At 35.5% G+C, this 24,214-nt stretch overlaps 2 protein-coding genes across 6 annotated transcripts; both read left to right on the top strand.

The window, feature by feature from the left end:
- Positions 1–349: 349 nt before the first annotated feature.
- On the top strand, positions 350–12,947 carry CPL2 (carboxyl-terminal domain (ctd) phosphatase-like 2). Of its 4 annotated transcripts, none has more exons than XR_015172293.1 (18): positions 350–791; positions 879–1,349; positions 3,511–3,721; positions 4,329–4,486; positions 4,580–4,650; positions 4,797–4,902; positions 4,994–5,083; positions 5,304–5,445; positions 5,574–5,941; positions 6,070–6,133; positions 7,118–7,254; positions 7,334–7,387; positions 7,833–7,929; positions 9,608–9,756; positions 10,330–10,403; positions 11,578–11,828; positions 12,079–12,163; positions 12,673–12,947. XR_015172293.1 is itself a non-coding variant. In XM_086424443.1 (16 exons), exons 1-16 carry the CDS (start codon positions 522–524, stop codon positions 11,678–11,680), a joined length of 2,565 nt encoding a protein of 854 aa, XP_086280569.1. In that variant the 5' UTR covers positions 350–521; the 3' UTR covers positions 11,681–12,020. The 4 variants fall into 4 exon arrangements, 2 of the variants coding, with proteins under 2 accessions (XP_086280569.1, XP_086280570.1); XR_015172292.1 differs by having other exon boundaries at positions 12,055–12,163; XM_086424443.1 differs by lacking the exons at positions 12,079–12,163; positions 12,673–12,947 and having other exon boundaries at positions 11,578–12,020.
- Positions 12,948–16,282: 3,335 nt separating this feature from the next.
- LOC147386253 (protein FAR1-RELATED SEQUENCE 5-like) lies at positions 16,283–22,748 on the top strand. Of its 2 annotated transcripts, XR_015172294.1 has the most exons (5): positions 16,324–16,692; positions 16,967–17,041; positions 20,692–21,122; positions 21,344–21,567; positions 21,765–22,748. XR_015172294.1 is itself a non-coding variant. In XM_086424446.1 (4 exons), exons 1-3 carry the CDS (start codon positions 16,609–16,611, stop codon positions 18,241–18,243), a joined length of 1,290 nt encoding a protein of 429 aa, XP_086280572.1. In that variant the 5' UTR covers positions 16,283–16,608; the 3' UTR covers positions 18,244–20,590; positions 20,692–20,868. The 2 variants fall into 2 exon arrangements, 1 of the variants encoding a protein (XP_086280572.1); XM_086424446.1 differs by lacking the exons at positions 21,344–21,567; positions 21,765–22,748 and adding an exon at positions 17,113–20,590 and having other exon boundaries at positions 16,283–16,692; positions 20,692–20,868.
- The last annotated feature ends 1,466 nt before the right edge of the window (positions 22,749–24,214 follow it).

Raw genomic sequence — 24,214 nt, 5'->3', positions numbered from 1 at the left:
CGTTTGTAAATCTATAAATATATGTATTATATACATCTATTACACAATTATTATAATGTATGTAATATATACATTATCCTTTTAAGATCAAGTCCTAGTCCGGATTTTTCTGTGCGGGCCGGATAGGTTTAGGGGTCCAATGGGCCCATGATGTCTGCGAAACCGGCCGCTGAGATGAAAGATTAGACTTTCAACCTGAGCAAACCTTCCTCCCTAGATATAAACCATTGGATGGGATTAATGATTCAACACCCAACTGTGTAGATCTAGGGAGTAAAGTACACTCGGTCTGACAGCAACCCCACCCTCTTATATATAGACCTATTGTCTCATTTGAAACCGCAACTGAGAGGGAGAGAGAGGAGTCTGAAGGAAAGGCGCGAGGGTTTGTGGCAAAAGAAGAAGAAATATCGTCTCAGAGAAACCTAATTTTCGTGTAATTTTAATCTCGATCGCAAATTAGTTTCGATTGCAGAGATTTCATTGTCTCCTATGTACGATCAGATCATCAACCATCTATAATGAGTCGTTTAGGGTTCAAATCTGTGGTTTATCATGGTGATTCTAGTTTAGGAGAAGTAGAGGTTTTTCCCACCACGAACCAGATTTTCCAATTCCCAAACAACGAAATACGAATTAATTACATTTCTGATCCTAGCGAACGATGTCATCCGCTCTCAATCCTTCAAACAATTGCTCCTTTTGCAGTTCGATGCAAGCTTGAATCGAAATCCTTCACCGAACAGTCCCCACTGAGTCGTCTGCACATCTCCTGCTTTCGGGAACTTAAGGTTTTCTTTCTGGTTTTGTTTTAGTTTTGATCGAATGCCAAAATACCCTGATTTTGATCTAATTTTTGTTAGTTTGTGATTTCCTAGACGGCTGTTGTTTTGCTTGGAGATGAAGAGATTCATTTGGTGGCAATGCCAAGTAAGCAGGATAAGTTTCTATGCTTCTGGTGTTGTTCGGTTCCTTTGGGTCTTTATGGATCCTGTTTAGGGATGTTGAATCTCAGATGCCTTGCAATTGTTTTTGATCTTGATGAGACACTCATTGTTGCAAACACGATGAAGTCGTTTGAGGACAGAATTGACGCTCTCCAACGTAGGATCACTTGTGAAGTTGATCCTATTCGAGTTTCAGGAATGACGGCTGAACTGAAACGGTATATAGAAGATAAGTCATTATTGAAGCAGTACACCGAGAACAATTATGTCGTGGATAATGGGAAATTGTTGAAGGTTCAACCCGAGGAGGTACCACAACCAATTGATAGCCATGAACGAGTCATTCGACCAGTTATAAGATTGCAAGAAAGGAATATTGTCCTTACTCGGATTAATCCAGAGGTTAAAGAATTTCCTTGCTTAATATGTTTACTAAATTTGTGTTTGCTTTATTACCTTCAATCTGTCATATTGATTTTTTATATTCACTGCACTTGAGTGTTGATTAATATCACATTTGGAAAGCTGGATAATTCTAAAACTTGATTCGAAGTTATAAATAGAATATATTTTTTAGTAATGGTTTTTAAATATCATGTACGTAGAGAAACATAGATGCAGAAGAAATTATGCCAGGAGACCATCTAGGTTGTTCTTATGACACTCCACTTTTTTTTTTTCTTCTTCTTTGGAGTTCCGTTCTAGACTAAGATTGTGAAAATTCAACAAGTATAGAAACTTTCTTCCTTTTTGCCCAAGACAACACTTCACTTAATTTTTAAACCATGAACAATGGGAACAATTTTTTTTTTTTTTCCTACTAGCATGGGAAGTAAAGAAGGCTATATCATCACTAGGATAAACATGACATAATTACAGTTGGAATCTTATCTAACAAAGTAACAAATTAAAACTTAGAAGCTGACAATGGGTGCATGTTTTCATGGTAATTTTTGGTGATGGCATCTTTTAAAATTATCATCAAAATCATCATAATCTATGATTTAACCCAAATACTGGGATCACCAACATGAATCTTTATTTTTTTTTTACTTTTTTATTATTATTATAAAGATTTAGCTTTGCAAAGCTAAATCTTTATCAAGGCACATATCTTCAGGTAATTTTGTACTACCTCAAACCATGCCATTTTCAGTCTTCCTTTAACCTTTTTGGAGCTGTTAACTTCACCAAAATGCTCCTCATTTGTGGCCAAACCGTCTCATTTGTCCTCTCTTATATTTAATCTCATATTGATGCTATCTCTTAAAACATCATGTTCATAGATTGAGCATAGCAGAGATGAGGATGTTGAGATGGATGAATGGAAAGACTAAGGAATATAAAACTAGAAATAATCACATCTGTGAAAATGTAGGAGTAGCTCCAATAGGTGATAAACTTAAAGCAAGTCGATTGAGATGGTTTGGGAACAATCAACAAAGGCCAATAACAGCCCCAGTTAGCAGGAATATGCAATTTGAATGTGTTAATAGGGTTGAGGAAGAACCAAAAGAACATGGATTGAGTTGGTGAAAGCAGATATGGGCACACTTTTTTAGCAGACTTTCAATGACAGAAGATATAGCTTTTGACAAAATTGAATGGAGGAGGAAGCTAAACCTCTAATGTTTGAGATAAGGCTTCGTTGATGAAACATAATTGAAATGGGAAAGATTAGCATGATATAATTTGAAAGGAAATCTTATTTATCTACAAATTCAGCAAAAAATGACATGCTAATGGTTATTGCATCCATGCACCTGCGCAAAATGCCCATGTTACACACATTTTTTTTATGTGTAAGCTGGACTTGAACCCACATCCTGAAATTTGCTTTGGAATGTGTCAAACCAACCGAGTTACGCACATATGGCAGGGACACATTGTTTGATTTTTTGGACCTAACAATAAGTATTAAATATGGATATGGTGTCCGTTTTTAACTATGGCTAACATAGATGCATACATATACCCTCGTGTACTAACCAAATTCTGATACATATCTATGTAACAACAAAAAAAACAATCAAATCTACTTCATAGAACATTAAGGATGTGAGCTGCATTCTGTTGGTTGCTGGCAATCAAGCCTCAAGTTCAACTTCTGCAAGCAAAAAGGAAAGAAAACTTTTTGTTGTCTTATAAATGTGGGAGCAAAAGTACAGAGAAATAATTTCTAATTGTATTGTTGGATTGTAGCCTGTAGCCATGGAAAATCTTTTATGAGTTTGGACAAATAATTTCTAATTGTATTGTTGGATTATAGACCGTGGCCATGGAAATTCTTTTACGAGTTTAATGGATTTCAGACTCCTTTTTCCCCTTTTCCTTTATTCCAATTAAGTATGGGATTAATATGTCTCATCCTGTCATATATTCAAGTTCTTTTTTCTACCCTGTTATATAGAATGGTTTCAACTTTATGCACATCTCAGGGATTGTATACATACTGTTTTGTTCTTATTTCTCATGCACTATGATTTTGATTTGTAACTAACCTGCTGAAATGTAGAATCTTGTGGATTTTCTTCTAACGGTTAAATCCTTTGTTTTCCTTTAGAATCATGATACCAGTGTGCTTGTGAGGTTAAGACCTGCTTGGGAGGATTTGAGAAGTTATTTAATTGCAAAAGGACGCAAGCGCTTTGAAGTTTATGTTTGTACAATGGCTGAAAGAGATTATGCTTTAGAGATATGGAGGCTTCTTGACCCAGAGTCACACCTGATTAACTCGAAGCAACTTTTGGAGCGCGTTATATGTGTGAAATCAGGTAAGCATCTTACTTTTTTTGAGAATATGTTGACTCATATAAAAAATGTCCATTCAAAATGCCGGAAGCCTTGTCTTACTAGTGCTTATAATTTAATACCTTATCTACTCCGAATGATTGCTGTAAGGCTCTGAATGATGGAGTTCAATACCTGATAGGAGGTCAAAACTAGTGGCACAATTTTATTTATTTTGGGAGCATGTGAAATTTTCTTGTCACAAATGTTGCTTTCTTACACTTGTTTCTCTGTATGGGGGACTTTTAATATGCTTTCCTCCTTATCTTCATTTTCTATCCAAAAATAAGAATGGAAATTATAAAAAACAAATGCCATATCTGATACAAGAAATGAAATCATCCTTTCATTTTGTTGTTTATATTGTATTTGAGGTAATATTTATGTCGTTATTTATATTGTCACTGCTAGCGGTAAGCAGTTATTGGGATGGTGTAATGAATTATGGTTTTATGATGACTTTGGTTATTTAATTCTCTATGAATTCTCTCCATCTTCCATTGTTCCGAACGTTGGTGCTTTACTCCTAAACCATTATCATTACTTTTTATCCATTACTAACTTCGTTTTGGTCTTATTTGAATTTGATAGGGGCTAGGAAATCTTTGCTAAATGTCTTCCAAGATAGCAATTGCCATCCGAAGATGGCAATGGTGATCGATGATCGTCTGAAGGTTTGGGAAGATAAGGACCAACCTCGAGTTCATGTTGTACCTGCTTTTACTCCTTATTATGCTCCTCAGGCCGAGGTACTAAGTTAAGCTTTTATGTAAGTTTGTTCTCCAAGGAAAATATATCAATTTTAGCTTGAAGCTGATGTTTATCTCATTTGTTTTTAATAGACAGCAAATGCTGTGCCAGTCTTATGTGTAGCCAGAAATGTTGCATGCAATGTCAGAGCAGGCTTCTTCAAGTAAGTGAGTCAATGTAGTATGGTTGTGTTTTTTTTTTTAATGATCTATTTAGACATATTGTATTGTCATTGCTTTCCCTTGTCCATGGTTACTACTATATGGTTTGTTCAGTCAGTGTGCACATCTACCATGTCATGTTTGGCAGAGAATTTGATGAGAACCTATTACGAAGAATTTCTCAACTCTGTTATGAAGATGAGGTTGCAAATCTACCTGATGCACCTGATGTGAGCGACTACTTGATGCCAGAGGTAATCAAGTTGGATATGTTTTAGTTTCTAGCTTAGAGTACAGTTGACTTTCTGGTGTCAAAGTTTTTATTTGTTGTCACCGAATTGTCAGGATGCTAGTTTTGTACCAAATGGAAATAGAGATGCTCCCATTGCTGAGGGCATGACTGGTGTTGAAGTTGAACGAAGATTGAACCAATTGGTAATTTATACGTACACCATATTCTTTGTTAATTTAATGTTATATTCTATTCTTTACTGCTAAAAAAGAACAGATAACGTAATATCTGATTAGTACACTAGCAACACTATTTTACCCGATTAATAGTATAATGGATTAGGTATTAACTTGCCTTACTAATATTTCTATTTCCATATAATTGGGTAATTGGTGAAAATTTCATGCTACTTTTCTTTTTTAGGATGAGAAGCAAACCGTGGATTCTGCAACTCCTTTTATCACAAATAGTCCTGATTTAAGGCCTGAAACTTCTCAACCACCCGTTTCCATCCCACCAAGTATTATTGGCCCTGTAACTTCTAGAACAAATTTTCCTTTACAGAGTATGGGTCTCTCTCTCTCTCTCTTTCTGTTTTTACTATTCAGATGCAGAATCAAGATCTAGAGTTCTTTCCCTGATATAGGTAAAATAGCAGTGTTATATTCTCATGTCATGTTCTTCTTCATTTAGAACCTGGTATTCTTGGAGCTCCTACTAGACGGGAAGTGAACCCCTCTGAATTAGATCCTGACACAAGGAGAAGACTCCTTATCTTGCAGCACGGTCAGGATGTGCGGGATCCAACCTCAGTTGATCCTCCACTTTTACCAAGACCGCCTGCGCTCGTATTACAACCATTGGTACAGCCTCACGGAGGCTGGTTGGTAGAAAAGGACTCCAACGTGGAACTGCTTAATAATCGAGCTGCAGGGCCAACTCAAGAATCTGATGCATCACAAGATAAGCAGCGAACTTATCAGAGTCAGCTTTATACGAGTGCAGAGGGTTCAATGCCCTCTACCATGCCTTCACTTCTATCTCAAGGGATACGTGAAGAGGTTCGTTTGACATTGATTTTTTTGAAATGGCCATTGGGATTCATTTGCTAGTTTTGACCTTTTATGTACAGGTACTCATATGAGCCTTACGAAAAAAGTGCAGCCAGTTAAATCTTGCTTGTATGCAGGCACACCATGGACATGAACGGCAGATGAAAAATCATTCCCAGTCAAATCAGTCTTTGTTCTCAGGTACCTAAACAAGGCTGGTATTGCAAAGATGAGTGTATTTAATTCTGCTATTATCATTGCATCTATTTTTCTGTTAAAATAACGATTTTGTGAAGTTCAGAAACCAGATTTCTGTAAGAGTTTGTTCCCTTTAATTCTGCCGCTAGACAACTAAACAATTATGTGGATTAAATTGCTTTACAGAGTAATTACTTTTCTTACATATCAAAAAATTTATATTAGTTTTATATGCACTTATTGTTACGGTGGACAATGCAAATCTAACATTCTCAACCATAGACGAGATGAGTATTTTTTTCCTGATTAATTGGTTAGGATGTCATGGTTTTAAATATCAGTCTTGTTTAGTGATTCACCAAGCCCAAAAAAACAATATGGAACGATCATTGGAAAAAAATGATATATTGAAATACAAAATTGTATGAAATACATCATAATGCTTAATTAAGCTAAATATGATGTTTGATGAAAAAAACACTACTTCCAACCATGTGATAAGACTTCTGTTATTGTCAAATGTTTAATTAACCAACACATTCTTAGTACAGGACAATGCGTTATGCCGTTACACTTTTGTTAATACTGTTGCTTTACCATAATGAGACAGATCATGCTTGTAATAAAATGAGTCTTGGTCATCTTTCATTCGCTTCCTTTGGTAGGATTCAGTCGATTTGACATGTTCGATTCATTTGCGAACCAGTGAGTTTTGCCGATGTATGAATAAAATCACCGAGTCACATGAATCCTGGATCCGGGTTGTCTCGGGCAATCCAACGTCTGGGCTTACTCATTTTGATGCAGATTGGCCTTTGCAAGCTTCAGTCTCTTTACTTTATACTTATTTTTTTAAGTATTTATGGGAAATCCTTAAAACAATTTATTACTGCTCCAATTGGGTTCTCTGAGTGATCAGTTCCATCTCTTATGACCCACACTTGTCTATATATATTTATCTACTGAATGGTGTTGTTTTGTTCGCAGAAGGCAATGGGGTAGCTCTTAATCAAGCATCTACCAGTAACAAAGACCTTCAAGCTGAAGCTGGAAAAGTAGCTTTGCTGCCTCCCTCTATATCTATAGGAGTGCTGCAAGAAATTGGACGGAGGTGTGGTTCAAAGGTAAATTGGTTTGGTGCTTTGGCAGTACTTGTACTGTCTTTAATATTTTTGGTTTATGGTGCCATTGTCTGTTGTGTAGGTGGAGTTCAAGCCTGTTGTAAGCACCAGTAAGGATCTGCAATTTTCTGTTGAGGTTTGTAAGGACTTTCTGTTGTCTATTTTTGGTAAACATATTTATCGAAATTGTTATTTATTTTGTAAAAGTTGTAACGTGGTTCCATTTATGTCCCTTTGATTCCATTTACATTGTAAGGACATTTTTCTTATTTGGTGGTGTTAACAACGATTGATCTCATTGGTGCAGGTGTTTGCTTTGGCCTTGCCTTTTAGTAGTAGTATTCACTTTTTAAGAACTGAATTTAGGCAACTTTTTCTAACTTTTGTTGCACTTGAGTGAAATCATATTAATTGAAGACAATGAAAAGTTCACTTCTTTGCTTCAAGTCAGCTTTATATATTTTTGATCTTTTACTCTGGAGTATACTAGTAATCCTAGTAACTTTGTGTATTATTGTTAATACGTACTCAAAATAAAAACAATAACCTTATGTTATGTTTGATGGACTCCACTGGTTCAGGTCTTGTTCACTGGTGAGAAGATAGGTGTTGGCATGGGTAAAACAAAGAAGGATGCTCAGCAACAAGCAGCTGAGAATGCTCTTCACAGTTTGGCTGGTATGATTCCAATCATTTGCTTCAAGATTTATTCATGCCCTCCTTTGCTATGCCATTTTTATTAGGCTTTTGATTATGCCAGCTGTGTAGATCAGACACAAACCTGCATGGGGTAGTGAGTTGAGCAGGCTGAACCCATTGAACTTGAAATGCGTAAATGCCCGTACAATTTACTTTATATAGAAGAACCAGATAATTATAAACGAATTAGTTAAGTAAGTTTAGAGTACAAAAAGTATGTCTGGATAAGTAGATGTACCATTTAATGATATAAATAATGTATCAACGGTGAATAGAATCTGTTAGAATGTCACTGTAGAAATTTTCTTTTAAAGGGCACATGGACATGATGAATGTATGGTAATAATACAGAAGCTATAGTTGAAAACAAGAAAATTAAATTTTCCACTCTAAGCTTGTAAGGTGTGTATGTATGATGGAGGTGTATACTTGTTACTAGTCACAGGCTTTTATATTTAATCATGTCATAATTAGCAGGATGCGTTTAGTCTCTAGGTCTTAGACTTGTAGGTATAAGTATCCTACTTTACCTATTTGTACCCTTTTACTGATCGGTGAAAGTGATCAGTAAATTTTGGTGTTTTCTTATTTCTCTTGTTCGAATGGTCATGCATATTACTACAGATTTTAGGCAGTGTTTGGCATACTCTTTTTGAACTTGTTCACTTAATCAGTGATACTCTGATCATGGATTACATGAGATACAAGCAATAGATCAATGATAACTTATTTATTTCGGTTAAAATAATGAGTGAACAGCCTACCTAAACCCTAGATTTTCCACTATGCTTTGCTACTAAACTACATACATATACAACATACCAACTCACAACATTTATGTTGGCTACATACATATTGTTACTATTCAGGTTCCCCTGATTTGTCACTACATACATAATATCAGTTGCTCTACATGCATGCTGATGTCATTCTTGACAAACATCTTTGATGTTAATTTGATAAAATACAATTCTGTATGGAAGTTGTATGAATTGTCGTCATCTATGCCTTGTGTACTAAGAGGATCAAATCTTAAGAGATTTTTTTTTCCTTTTTACATTTTACTTGGGCTGCATCTGTTAAATAGGATTATCCATGATGCTAAGAATGAGAAAAGAAGCCGCGACGTTGGTACTGCTCGTGGCCATTTAATATTCATGTGGCAACTCATGGAACAGTCCAAATTTGTTCCTTCATATTCACGTCGGTGGATATATTGCAGGTTTATTATAGTATACGATGACATCAGAAAGCGTTATTGTCAGTGTGGAATCCCTTGAGTGAAAAGATGAACTATGAATTTCAAAGAACTGGTGACTTTTTTTGGTAAAAAATGCAACACTGATAACATGTAAAATTTATGGAAGGGAGTGTTGGTGCAGGGTAGCTCTTTAAATTTTGATTATTATGGGACATGGTTTACCTCTGAACAATGAACACTTACTGTAAATATACAGTTAAAGATGGTTGACTGGATGACAAAGATTTATTGTTTACATAAATGTGATATTTGGTGTATGTCCTGCCATCCCTATAATAGCAAGTACAGATTGGAAATGTGCATTCATTTTATATTCGTCAATAAAATTTGTCCTGGTTAAATGTATGCTTTGCCTTAATTAAGGTTTGTAATGAGATGCTGTTGTTTAAATTGCAGATAAATATGTAGCATATGTCCAAACTGATTCTAAAGCTGTGGATAGGGATTTGGACAAGCTTTCTCTTAGAAATGAAAATGGATTTTTATGGGATACTGTCAGTCCTGGATTGGATGAGCTGCCAGGGAAAGATGCTACTATGTCTGAGGTGGGGGTTATTTACGATATAATATATTCTATATGTTCTTTTACCTACATTGTAAGGTAAATTTAAATTGATGATTTACAGACATCTAGCAAGTTTTTTTTTGATAACGATCTTGGAAGTTTTTAAAAGGATTCATCATGGACTTGTTTCTATCAATAGAAATATGCTATAATATGCATTGATTGCGGTTTAAAATTAGGTGGACTATGTTTCAGTAAGCTTTTGTGTTGATAGTCATCTGTAAGATCTGAAATAGATTATCGTGCAATGTGGTACTCAATAACTTATCTCTGTGGCATCTGTTGCTCAACTTTGTGCAATGGACCTAAAATCATTTTCTCTATTTGTGGGTTGTGGCATTTTGAACTTAGGTGGATTATTTCCTTTGAGTTTGAGACAGATGGAATAGAGGAACAGGATTGGTTTAGCCAAACGCCAAATATTTGGGATAAGGCTGTTGTATGTAACTGGAGTTTTGAAGTGAACTTCTTATGATAGCTTTGTGTAGTCTTAAAATATTTTTTCCTCAAAGGGCTCAATTTTTGCCTCTTGATTTGTGTAAACACTTTGCAGGCTGGTGGGGAGGCTCCTGGGGATTTGAAATCCATGGCAAGTCAGCAAGCACAAAAGCGTGCAAATTCGCCAAGGTGAGATAGGATTGATAATTTTTTTTTCTTGACCATAGTCTTCACAGAAACTATGTTCCTTTCTTGATAGTTAATTGACCACTAGCGGCCGTGGGAGGTAAGGAATTCCTTGGAAAAAAACCGAAACATCTTATATAAGAAGGATTTTTTTTTTTTTTTTTCCTACGAAGCCTTGATTGCCCGCCCCACTATTGGTGGGAAACTGCTGGGAATTATTTCTTCTGAAAAAGCTCTTCCAAGTCTTTAGATGACCTTAGAAGCACGATGAGAACTGGGAAAATATGCAAGGAACTTTGACGCACATAAGCCTATCTGACACTTCACTACTTGGGACCAAAAGCTTCCATCTGACACCTTATCTACTAATACTTCTGGCTTTCGGGAGTCTCTTTGCAGGATACTTGGCCAAAGTGTTACCCGTTAGCCCATAAGTCAGTGCTGTGACGAAGCGGCCTGTTGTTCACCCGACACGATTGTACGATATCACAATTCACCCAACACAATAATCTGGGGTGAACAAGAATTGGGGATTGGATGCGGGCGTAATTCCCACCAATGTCTGAGATTTCAGTCGACTCCCTCCCCCTTTCAACTGCTTGGCCTAAAAAAAGTAATCTTTCTCGATAAAGTCGGTTGATTAGGACAAAATTGTATCCCTTAGGAACCGTACACGCACCTTTGGATGCATACGGTTCAAAAAAAAATTGCGAAAAAAAAAGAATCAATGTGTTGAGTCCAGCCCTCTTTCTTTTTTCATAGCATTTCATAGCAGGACTTTTCGAATTCCTAACGAAGGGACTTTTTCTTCCATTTTTAAAGAAGGATGAGTTTTCGCTTCTCCCTCCCTAACGCCAATGCCATTATGCACGACTGGATAAAAGAGCCCATTCTCATATAATATTGGACTAGGGTTTAATATTTCTGAAGTGATCTTGAAAATCTAGATTGTAAAAACAAATCTAATGTAGGTATGTGTATGTCGGTATTCAACATGTGCAAAATTCTGGGACTTCTGAACAGTTGCATCATGACATTGGAAGATTTTTTGTGCGTATAATTGTTGGATGCATATCAACATCAGTTCATAAAATCACGATGCACAGAAATATTTAAAGGTTCTCTCTCTTTGCTAAGTGTAGGATTTTTTAGTTTGTCATTTTTTTGCTTGTTTCAGGTCTCCACAAACCATTCCGACTAAACGATCAAAGGAAGAACTTCTGCGTGGGTTACAAGTATCACCCTCACAATTCCAAAAGAATGGGAATCCAGTTATCTGATGAGTTATAGAATAGGAATGGATAAAAAATCCTCGGTTGTGGAGGTATACATGATTGAGAAGGCTCCAACAAATCAACCATCTCATTAATGCATTTTGGGGCTTTTGCTCTTCTTCCACCACTGAAACTGAATTAAGCTTCTATTAAGGTAGATAACTCATCTGCAGATCTTCTGATATCTTTTGGGAAGATGGTCTTCTTGATTTTTGTACAGTAATTGTATCTTCAGTTCCTCATTATGTTTTCACTATTTCAATTATATTTTCAAGATTCTTTACCTGGAACCAGAAAGTATCGGTGAAATTGTTCATTTTAATAGATATATTTCCATTCTTCAAAATATTAGATATATTGTATTTGATTACTTGATCCAGGTGATAAGTTTCTGGCGGTTCCAGGTGATGCTATCCATTGTTAACTTGTAAACAATTTTGGGACCTAGTCATGGTGTCAACTCCCACTGCTTACCATCTTTGCGAGCTGGTAAATTCAAAATTTCCTTCGCTTATATTTATAGCCCAACTAAGCATTAAACACAATTTAGTAATTTAATGTGCCCTAATAAATTTTAATCTAATTAAAAATAAAAATATTTATCTTAATTAAACATTATAAGTATATGTAATATGGTTGCATTAACCTCTTTTAGCTCATCATTATCAAGGGTTTTAGCTTCTGTATGGTAAAGTACTGAGTGATTATAGGTTATTTAGGCATTAAATATACTTTTAGACTTATTATGCATTGTTGTGTGTTGAGAGTGTACAATCATACTATATGTGCATATAACAACACCTAGAATGCACAGGAGGTTTTTCTGTTTTTTGTGGTTCAGATAAGTTGATTTGAAATGAAACTCAGATTCATTAGAAGCTTGTGCAATGTTTTACTATCTATGGACAAACTGTTCTTCCATGTGCCCACCACTGAACATCATCACAGTTTGTTTCCCCCGTGAGTTTGTTCTTATCGTGTTTCTGGTTTTTTGGTAGGATTATGGAATTCATGAAAAATAAAACCAAAGAAAACAAATGTCAGGGATTGTATGCTCATGCGCGGGCAGTGGATCACAAGTGCAGTAATTATTGAAACATAAACACAAGACTTAGAGAGAGCTCTAAACTGATAAAGCTTACTCATATTTATTTGTTGATGATAAATTGCAGCTTGTACCACATGTTTTTACTTTAGAGTTGACTTGTAAGAGTATTGCCACAAAAATCTATTTCATTTACTCCACTATAGAAGGGAGAAGGCAATTTCATCATTCATGAACGTGTAGATGCTCCAGTCTATGTGATTACCTGGATTTAATACCTCAAAATATTAACTGGGGCCTAGGGGCCTAGGGGGCCACTCCTCTCTTCTCAAGTATTCATGCACCCATTATAGCAATCTTTGAAGATAATTAAGAAAATAAAATGGAGCTCCTAACAATCTATTTTCACACCCCATGAACTTAAGTGCCGGAGGGAGGGAGTGATTGTACCATATTATTATTTTTTCATGCTTTTCCTAAAGATAATAGTAATTAGTAGGATTTTCTTAGAAATCAGATTTTAGAAGTTTCATTTAATGTCCTATTATCACTTGTTCAAAATTTTTGAATTTTGATTCTGAAATCTGAAATGAAACAAATTGAAATAAAATTTCTGAAACTTGAATTTTAAAAGTGGATCATCTCTTCAGACTTCAGAAGTGTTATCAAACACATTAAATGTGTGAAAAAAATAAAAACAAAAAAATAAAAAAACGTCTTATCAAATAGTTGCCTTTGATAATCACATTCTTAGTTTCCCAAGTTTGCCAAACTGGGTTTGAACCTGGTTGCCACACAACTTCTCTCATAACTCCTTTTTGTATGAACTTGAATTGGTGGATTGATTTTCCAGTAGGTAAATCCTATTCTCAGTGATTGAAAATATGGGAAGGCCAAATTACATAATCAGATACAACCTTTAGTAAATTTGTGTTCTCCATGAATTCTTCCTTCTCACCAGCTCAACTGTCCAAATGTGTTCATCTGGATCAATCCAATGGTGCCGCATTTACAGGTTTCCATAGGCCACAGATGGGATCATCCCCAACAAATAGAAATTGCTCACCAAACCAAATCAAACACTCCTTTTGAAATTGAAATTTCACATTTACATTCTTTGATGTGAAAATTACTTTTAAGGGCCTTGGTGAAGGGGTTTCTTTCTAAATAGTCCATAAATAATATTACCAATAACATTGTGTTCGATGGTAATTATTGATGAACTAGGCACTTTTAAAGTTATGTTTAATTATTGTCAAGTTCGACAATATTTTCATAACAAAACCGTCAAACTTGACACTAAAATATTCAACTATACAATAAAAAGTAGTGAACTTGACAGTAATTAGTGAGCTAGCTAGACTAAAAAATATTCAACTATACAATAAAAGAGGTGAATTCAACATTGCAAATGTGTTGAGAGGATTTTTTTATTTTTTCTAACTTCAATATTGGGTAAATTTCCTCAAAATACCCAAAATGCATATATCTTAGTTGCGAATAAAAAATTATAATATAAATATTCAAAATTAAGAGTATAACATTCTCTGTTCGTTATTAATGATAAAAAATATTGAAAATGATTGCAATTGCAGTTGGAAAAACTATGTGAAGAGATGAGAAAAAAAAGGTATTTTGGATATTTCAAAATCAAATGATTGCAATTGCAGTTGGAAAAACTATGTGAAGAGATGAGAAAAAAAAGGTATTTTGGATATTTCAAAATCTTTATAACGGGAGATGAGCTTGAGGGGACTATTAAGAAATATTTTTTTTTACTAAATTCCCTATTAAGATACCATCCAAAAGTTGGAGACTATTTAGAAAGAAACCAGTCCATCAGGGTTAATTTTTTCCTTTTTTTAAAAAAAAAAAAAAAATTTTAAATCAACAACATTTTCCTTACTAAGTAAGATTTTAAGTCTTATTAGGGTCTTATTGCTCAAATGGATTACCTCATTGCCAATGCAACAATACAGCCCTCTCAATTTCATGGAAAAACTCATTTAAATAAAAGATCAACCGAACTTCCACCTAACTCTCAAATTTAAAATTAAATTTTTTCTTGTTTTAGAATTATTTTTTTTCAAAATTCATAGAATTTTGTCCTCTACAACCTTGAAGCTTGGAATCTCAATTTTGAATGTCATAAGTTGAGCCCAAAGACCCTAGTAAGGGTGAAATCTTTACCAAATTAGTAAGGCTAGTCAGACTCTCTTTTTATTGATCTAAATAGTAAATAAAGAACTGCACACATTAAAATTGAGTCAATCGAAGTAACAATCACTTTATTAGGAGACCACAATAAGAAGTTACCATGTTGCTGGATTGAAAGCTTTTTGAAAAGTCGTCACATTTTCCTGAACCACCACGGTACGGTCGGTGTTAAAGGCACCCTAGTTCTTACTGAGGACACTCACGGATTTATAACTTATTTCTATGATTTGAGCACCCCATTTTTTTTTCCAACACCAACATGTCACCGTAGGCCAAAAATCTTTTGAAGCCATGTCAGCATTCCTCCCTTTCACTCTGTTTGGGTTGAGAGAAGGGGGAGGAGAGAAACCCATAAAGAGAAGAGAAGAAAAATTCAATTTCTCTCCATCATGTTTGAATTGATAGAAGAGAAATCGTGATAACTTTATAATTTTAAAATATCTTATAAGAGATTTAGGAGTAAGTTGAAATTATAAAATATTTTAAAAGGTTTTTCTCTTCTTCTCTCTATTTTTGGAAAGAAAGAGAACTCACAATTTTCTATTCTCTTCTCTAATGCTTTTCTCTCTCCACTTAACAACTCAAATAAGAGAAATGGAGAGAAATTCATTTATTTTCTCTTCTCTTCTCTCCATTTCTCTTAATCCAAATATAGTGTTAGCGTGTTAGAGTAGACATGAACATGTCAACATAGGTGTGGTGCTCTAACGCGTTGGTAAAACTTAAAATGTTTTTAATAGTTTGTGGGTGCCCTGATTAATAAAGTGGTGATCTTAAAAGAAGTTTAATTTGCTTAAATAAACGTGCAAATAATAGAACAAAAATAGATGGATCGATTGATGAAATAAAATCAAGATAAAATAATAAACACAAATAAGAAAAGATTTCGATACAGCGAGAGATTAGAAAAGTAAGAAAATTACAGAATACAAAATCAAAAAAAGGAAGAAATGAATGAAATTAGAGAGATGTCTGTGTTTTCGTGTTACATACTTACTTAGATTGGATCATAAAAAAAAAAAAAAAAAAAGAAAAGATTAAGATTAATCTCGCTCGAGAGAGATTGGACCTCTTAAACCACTAATTCGAGGTGAATCTCTAAATCTCAAAAGACTTTTAATAATAATAATTCTCTGTTTATTTTCATTAATCTCACAATAAATTTAAATACAAGAGAAACACTACATTATCCTAACTACCCACTATCCCATAACTCACAGTTCAACTTCTCCCACAATACAAATTATGATGTCATGCACCCCACCTATTTTACCACTTAGTAAGAATATATTCTATATATCATATGTACTCTAAACTACTCTACTCCCATTCCTACAATTAGACATAGAACATTTTGGAGATGATAAGAAACGAATCTTTGGACGAAGAAAAAATTCTGTTTAGAATTAGGGTTTCATCTCCAAAATTTAATTAGGGTCCAACTCAAAATCAATTAGCAGTTAGTGCATAAGCCCAGGATTTTATAATGAGGGAGACAAGACAATTTGTGTCCGATGTGGGACTAATCTCAACAGGTCAAAGAAGAGAATTACGAAATGGCTGCCACGAACTATTGAAACTTTAATTTTTCACTCCCACTTCTTCCTCTCTTCTCCCCATCACTCCCTATTTCATTTTCTCGATCATTTGTTTCTCGAAAACCCTTAAAAAAATGGAGGAAAGTGTAGATCAAGTGGGAAGTTTATACCCTTACTCCCAAACAAATGAAAACCTCATACAACCACTCTCTTCTATGGTAACATTTCATTCCCTTATCATTTTATTTAGTTACCCAAATCAATTTTAGGTTAAATGTATTCATTGATGCAATGTTTCAATCTTTTGTTTTAATTTTTTGTTTCGATTTCAACCGTGATAATAGATTCTAGGTTGTAATTCTTTGTTTTAAATGTAATGTTGTAATCCTCTCAATATTTTTTTGTTTGTTTCAATCATAATTGGTATAATTTTTGTAATGATGCAATCATTCAATTTCATTCTAATTGATTCTTTGATTCCTTTTATTGTAGAGTTCTAAATGTCAATCCTCATCACACGAAGACCCTGTCAACTTCGACATCAGTGGTCCATTTACAATCGACAAGGTATTAGTATTAATTTTTTGTTTTCATTTATATAATTTGTGTCCATTTCTAATAACAGAATTTGAATGTAGGTTTTTGACTCCTGTAATGAACTCATTGGTTGGTGTCGTGATACTGGGAGAGCTGTAGGGACAGTCGTGGTTATAAAAAAATCCGACAATTTGGGTAGGACTCCTAGGATCAGTTTTTGTTGTGAGAGAAGTGGAAAGTTTAGGGAACACAAGAAGAAGTCTGGTGTGAAGAAGCCCAGTGTTAGACATTCTGGAATCAAACAATGTGAGTGCCCATTTGAATTAAAGGGGATAAAGCTTCTAGAAGATGACAAGTGGAAGGTTATGGTTGTGAGTGGAATCCACAGCCACCCATTGATAAGGAATTTTGAAGGTCATTCCTTCGTTGGGAGACTCAATACTGAAGGAGAAACAGTTTTGAAAGAGACAATGCATTGCGGTGTTAAGCCGAGGGAAGTGCTCAACATAATCAAGCAGAAGGACAATAGAAATGCATCTACTATAAGGACAATCTACAATGCATGTAAAAAAATTCGAGTACGTGAGATGGATGGACGTACTCAACTGCAACAATTGATGAAAAATTTACATGAGTATGGGTGCGTAGAATTTAGTAGAAGGGATGAGGCTACAAATGTGTTGAGGGAATTGTATTGGGTCCATCCAGATTCAATCCAACTTGCACGTTGTTTTCCATTGGTTCTTCTAATGGATTGCACATATAAGATCAACAAATTCAGAATGCCGTTGTTGCACATTTTAGGAGTAACGTGCACCGGATTGACATTTTCAGTCGCTTTCGTGTTCATGGAAGCAGAGAAAGAGGATAATTATCGATGGGCTTTAGAATGTTTGAAAGGCACATTAGATCAAAATGCACTTCCATTGGTTATTGTAACAGACATGGAGTTGGCTTTGATGAATGCAATTGAAAAAGTATTTCCATCTTCAATTCACTTCTTGTGTCGTTTTCACATTTCAAGAAATGTAATGACCAACTGTAAATGCTACTTCAAGACAAATGCCGAGTGGGAAATGTTTTTGTCTGGTTGGCATGAGTTGGTAAATTCTAACAGTGAAATAGAGTATTTTGATCGTCTTTCAAGTTTTGAAATACAATTTAGCCAATATTCCAAGGCACTCGCATATGTGAAAGATAATTGGTTGTCGAAGTATACGTCTGAAAGATAATTGGGTGTAGCCTATGGAAAGGAATTTTGAAAGTTAGCAAGGATTTTGAGCAAGGGATTAGATTCAAAGCAGGTGTGGGGGACAGAATTAGATTTTGGGAAGATTGTTGGTGCGGACTTTCGTCGCTAGCGTCTCAATTTCCATCATTATACGTCTGTTCTGTTAAGAAGAATCATTCAATCCAGCAATGTTTGATTCACAACGAGTCCGATCCTACTTGGGATTTGGGGTTCAGGAGAAATTTTAATGATTGGGAGCTAACCGAGGTTACATCTTTCCTCGATCTCTTGCATACGCTTCATCGCAACGTAAGTGAACAGGATAGGTGGGAATGGATTAGAGCGAAGGATTCGAGATTCTCTGTTACCTTCCATAAATGGCTCACTCCTAGTGCTGAGCGTACCATCTCGGCTTCCATCATTTGGTTTAGGTCAGTGCCTTCTAAAATCTCTTTCTTTGTCTGGTTGGCTTCCCTTGGTAGGATTCTTACGATGGATAACTTGATTGCTCGGGGTTGGATCACTTCTAATTGTTGTCCCCTTTGCTTGATGGAAGGGGAATCTGTTGATCACATTTTAATTCATTGCCCTTTTTCCTATAATTTATGGTCAAGTTTCCTTGGTTTATTCCGTATGACTTGGGTTTTCCCTCATAAGTTTTCATCGTTGTTGAAAGAGTGGACCAGTAATGTCTTTCACACCAGAAAACGTTACCTGTGGGCTATGCTACCTTCGGCTATTGCTTGGGGGATTTGGAATGAAAGGAATAACAGGGTGTTTAATGGCAAGATTAGAAGCTCTCATACAAGTTCTTTAGAGATTTTGGGCTTCTTATACCTTTGGTCCAAACAAAATATAGAGTTCGTGGGAACTTCGTTTGATGATTTTGTTTTTAGATGGAACTCTTTATGTAATCATTGATGTTGTTTGCTCTTCTTCTTTGTTGCTTTCTATGAGGCTTTCTCGGCCTCCTTGTATGCTGTTTTTTCTTTCTCCTTGAATTATATTATACTTTTCAAAAAAAAATTGGTTGTCGAAGTATAAGGATCGTTTCATAGCTGCGTGGACTGACAAAACGATCCACTTCGGGAATACCACGACCAACAGAGTAGAATCTTCTCATGCAAAGTTGAAGTGGCACCTTTGGTCTTCCCAATGTAATTTCACGACCAACTGGGGTGTAATTCACAACTTGATATTAGGCCAGATTACTGAGGTGAGGGCTTCATTTGAGAAGAGTTTGACCCATGTTAAGCACGAGCGTAGACGAATGTCACTTTTGAAGGATTTATTTGGGTCGATTTCTAGAACTGCATTGGACCTAATCAATACAGAGATGGATCGTCGTGATGATGTTGGAGTAGATATATATTCGTGTGGGTGTGGTATTCGACGTACTCATGGGTTACCTTGTGCCCATGAGATAGTTCAATTTCAGCATGACGGCCTTGCTATTCCTTTGAGTGCAATACATCCTTTCTGGAGACATTTGTCAGATGTACCCATTTGTACTCCAAGTAGTGATTTGACTAGTAGTATTGAGTTTCAAATGTTGTGCAAACGTTTTGAAGAATCAAATGAAGACGAGCAAGCTTCCCTACTGAAGAAGATCAATGAAATTGCCAATCCATCTACTAGTTTGTTAGTTGAGCCAGTTCTAAAGACAGATACAAAGAGTGGGCAAAAATAAATATTTTTATACATTTGACTATAGATATATACTTGTCCCAAGACATACATGCACACATAAACAAGGTTGGGCATCTCTTCGTAACTCACACCTGCTCAAGAAGAGTACCAGAGAATCGAATCGTAAGAGATTTATTTATTTATTTTTACATTTTACGTAGCTGCATTAGTTACATAGATTATCCGTGATGCTAAGAATGAGAAAGGAAGTCGTAAAGTCGGTACTGCTCGTGGCCCATTTAATATTCAGAAGGCAAGTCATGGAACAGTCCAATTTTTGTTCCTTCATATTCAACTCAGTGGATATATTGCAAATTTATTGTATATGATGACATTAGGAAGTGTTCCTTGTCGACGTGGGATCTCTTGAGTGAATAAATGAACTCTGAAGATCAAAGAACTGGTTACTTTTTTGGTAAAACATATAATAGATACCATGTAAATTTTATGGAAGGGGTGTTGGTACAGAGTAACTCCTTAAGTTTTGATTATTGTAGGACATAGTTACCTCTGAATGATGACCACTTACTGTAAATATACAGTTAGAGAGGGTTAACTAGATGATAAAGACGTATTGTATTTGTTACTTCACATGAATGTGATATTGGTGTATGAGCTGCCATCTTTTTCTACCATATAATAGCAAGTATAGATTGTAGGTGTGCATTCATTTTATAATCATGAATAAAATTTGTCCTAGTTAGATGTATGTTTTACCTTGATTAAAGTTTGTAATCAGATGCTGTTGTTTAAATTGCAGATATATATGTAGCTGTGGATTGGGATTTGGTTCAGTGAGATTTGGTGTTGACAGTCTTCTGTATGATCTGAAATAGCTTATCATGTGTGTGGTACTCAAATAAGTTATTTCTATGGTATCTGTTGCCCAACTTTGTGCAAGGGGCCTAAAATCATTTTCTCCACTTATGGGTTGTGGCATTTTGAACTTGGGTGGATTATTTTCTTTAAGTTTGGGAAACAAGATTCATTAAACCGAACACTAAATCTTTGGGGTAAGGTGGTTGTTGTTGTATAGCTATGTGCCGTATATGGCTTTTGTTATTTTTTCCTCAAAGGGCTCAATTTTCTCCTCTTGATTTGCATAAACACTTTGCACGCTGGTGGGGAGGTGTCTGGGTATTTGAAATCCATGGCAAATCAACAAGCACAAAAGTGTGCAAAATCACCAAGGTGAGAGATAAGATTGATAAAAAGTTTTTTTCTTGACCATAGTCTTCGCAGAAAATAGTTAATTTGACCGTTAGCTACCATGAAGGGGAAGGGATTCCTTGGAGATGGCTTGACGGGACAACTCTTGGTTATATAAAATCAAAACACCTTGTATAAGAATTTTTTTTATATACGTGCATGGAAATCTAATGGTAGGACCTTAAAATTTTTTTCCTATGAAGCCTTGATTGCCTCACAGTTGGTGGGAAACTGCTGGGAATTACATCTCTGAAAAAGCTCCTCCAAGTCTTTAGACGACACAACTTAGAAGCATGATGTGAAGTGGGAAAATTATGCAAGAAACTTTGACACACATAATCCCATCTGACACCTCGTCACTACTTGGGGACCAAAAGCTTCCATCTGAACCATGTCTACCCAACGCCATTCCATTATGCATGACTGGGTAAAATTTCAAATTTTTGTGTGCTTTGGTATTCAGCATGACCAATGCTGAAACTTCTGAACAGTGGCATCATGACATGGGAAGATTTTTTCTGCATATAAATGTCAGTTAATAAAATCATGATGTGCAGAAATATTTGAAGGTTTTCTTTCTTTTCCAAGTGTAGAAATTTTTAGTTTCTCATTTTTTTTTTTCAGGTCATCGCAAACCATTCCAACCAAACAATCGAAGGTAGAACTTATGCGTGGGTTACAAGTATCATCCTCGCAATTCCAAAAGAATGGGAATCCAGTTATCTGATGAGTTATAGAATAGGAACGGATAGAAAATCCTCGGCTATAGAGAGGTATACGATTGAGAGGGGTCCAACAAATCGGCCATCTCATTAATGCATTTTGGGGCTTTTGCTCATCTCTTCTTCCACCACTGAATCTGAATTAAGCTACTATTGAGGTAGATAACTCATCTGCAGTTCTTCTAATATCTTTTGGGTAGAGGGCCTTCTTGTTTTTTGTACAGTAATTGTATGTTCGGTTCCTCATTATATTTTCACAATGGCAATTATAATCTCAATATCCTTCACCTGGAATCAGAAAACATTTGTGAAATTGTTCAATTTTTTTTTGTGGGCTTGCATTGTTGGGCAAACATGAGATCAAATGATTAGACATTGTATTTGATTACTAGATCCAGGTGAAGAGTATGGTAAATTTCTGATGCAAGGTTGCATAGGGAGATCAAGAGTCGACTTGGTTCCTCCCTCGTTTCCAATGAGTTACAGTTTCCCTTTCCTTTGCGCACACATGGGATAGGGACGAGGTGCCAAATTGACTCCCTATCAGACTTCGCCCTCTAGACTTTGTCAGACTCGATAGGATAATGGGTCTGGTAGTGGTTAGTGGCTCTTCTCTTTCTTTATTTTGCATTCTTGGTGATGTTATCCATTGGTGACTAGTAAACAATTCTGACATATTTTATTGATAGGCAAGCGAGACATAGTCATGGTATCAACACTCCCCCCACCTTACCATCTTTTTTTTTTTTGGGTATCCCCATCCTTCAGTTGAGACTAATCCCACGGTCATACGCACCGCCCCCTTGGAAAGTCCTACGTGGCCTAATAAATTTGTGACCCCGGACCTTGGGGAGGGTGGCCACAAGGAATTCATTGCTTCGTGGGGTTTCAAACACTTGACCTATCCTTCATGAGGAGCTTATCAAGGCTCAGCTTGCCACTAGGCCAACCCCTTGGGGTTACAAACGTTACCATCTTAGCGAGCGGGTAACGTCAAAATTTCCTTTGCTTATATTTATAGCTCAACTAAGCATAAAACACAATTAAGTAATTTAATGTGCCCTAATAAATTTTAATCTAATTAAAAAGAAAAATATTTATCTTAATTAAACATTAAAAGTATATGTAATATTGTTGCATTAACCTCTTTTAGCTTATCATCATCATCAAGGATTTTAGCTTATCTGTATGTTTAAGTAGAGTGATTATAGCTTATTTGGGCATTAAATATACTCTTAGACTTGTGCATCAATGTGTGTTGAAGTGTACGATCAATATTTCTCTCATGTGGCTCTCATCATTATCATCAAAACCTTATCCCAACATTTTGGAATCAGCATTGATTCTCTCTGAAGATCATGTTATTTATTTATTTTTCCTGGGCGATGTGGTTAACGTGTGCGAATAATCCCCCACACCTTTCATAAAGCTTAAAAAAGAAAAAAAAAAAAAAAAAAGGGAAAAAAAAGAAAAAGAAAGAAAAAAGGGATTCTAAAAACGAATGATAATACTGTTGGGAAAGTGTGCTTTTACTAAGACGAAGATTAGTGTTGGATCATTGTACATATTTCCTTTTCACTTCGACTAACGTATGAAATGACTTTCTATCCTGTAAAGGACATGCAGATGTCCTGAGCATTAGCACTGGGGAATATCTACCCCGAGTTCGACTAGTCTTACTAAATTAGTAAGGATTTCACCCTTACTGAGGGTTCTTGGGCTCAACATGTGGCGTCCAAGATCCCATGCTTTAGAGTTGTGGGAGGACAAAATTCTATGAACTTTAGAAAAAAAAAAGTTAATTTTCACCATTTAATTTTAAATTTGTGAGCTAGGCGGAAGTTAAAAACCATGGATCAAGTCCAAAAGATTTTTTCTTTTTTTCTTTATTTTTTATCTGAGTTTTTCCATGACATTTAAAGGGCTGTGGTGTTAACTTGCCCATGTGGTAATCCATTTGAGCAAAAAAATTCCTTTAGTAAGGCTTAAAATCCTAGTAAGGAAAATGTTATGTATCTACCCATCTAGGTGTTTGAGTCCATCATTTCCTGTAAGAAACTCTCCTCTCTTAGACAACGGGAAATATATTAAGAGTCCTGATTTTCTAACGCCTCCTTTTACACTTGCCCCCTGATGTGGGTTAGAACCATATCTATGGTTCTAGTACATGCCACATCAAGGGACGTGTGTCATAGAGGGTACATGAGAAAATCATTATTCATATATCAAATTGATTTGAAAGTCTTGGATGATACTTTCTAAGATATTTATAGAGATTACATCAAGCAAGATGTAGAAACTAGAAAGAAAGTAATCCTAATATAATTTATCCAAGTTTTTTTCTTATTATTT

Source organism: Akebia trifoliata, chromosome 14 (assembly GCF_017979445.1).
Source record: "Akebia trifoliata isolate Shusen 1 chromosome 14, ASM1797944v1, whole genome shotgun sequence".
Lineage (NCBI taxonomy): Eukaryota > Viridiplantae > Streptophyta > Magnoliopsida > Ranunculales > Lardizabalaceae > Akebia > Akebia trifoliata.
This window is presented reverse-complemented; position numbering and strand designations above follow the sequence as displayed.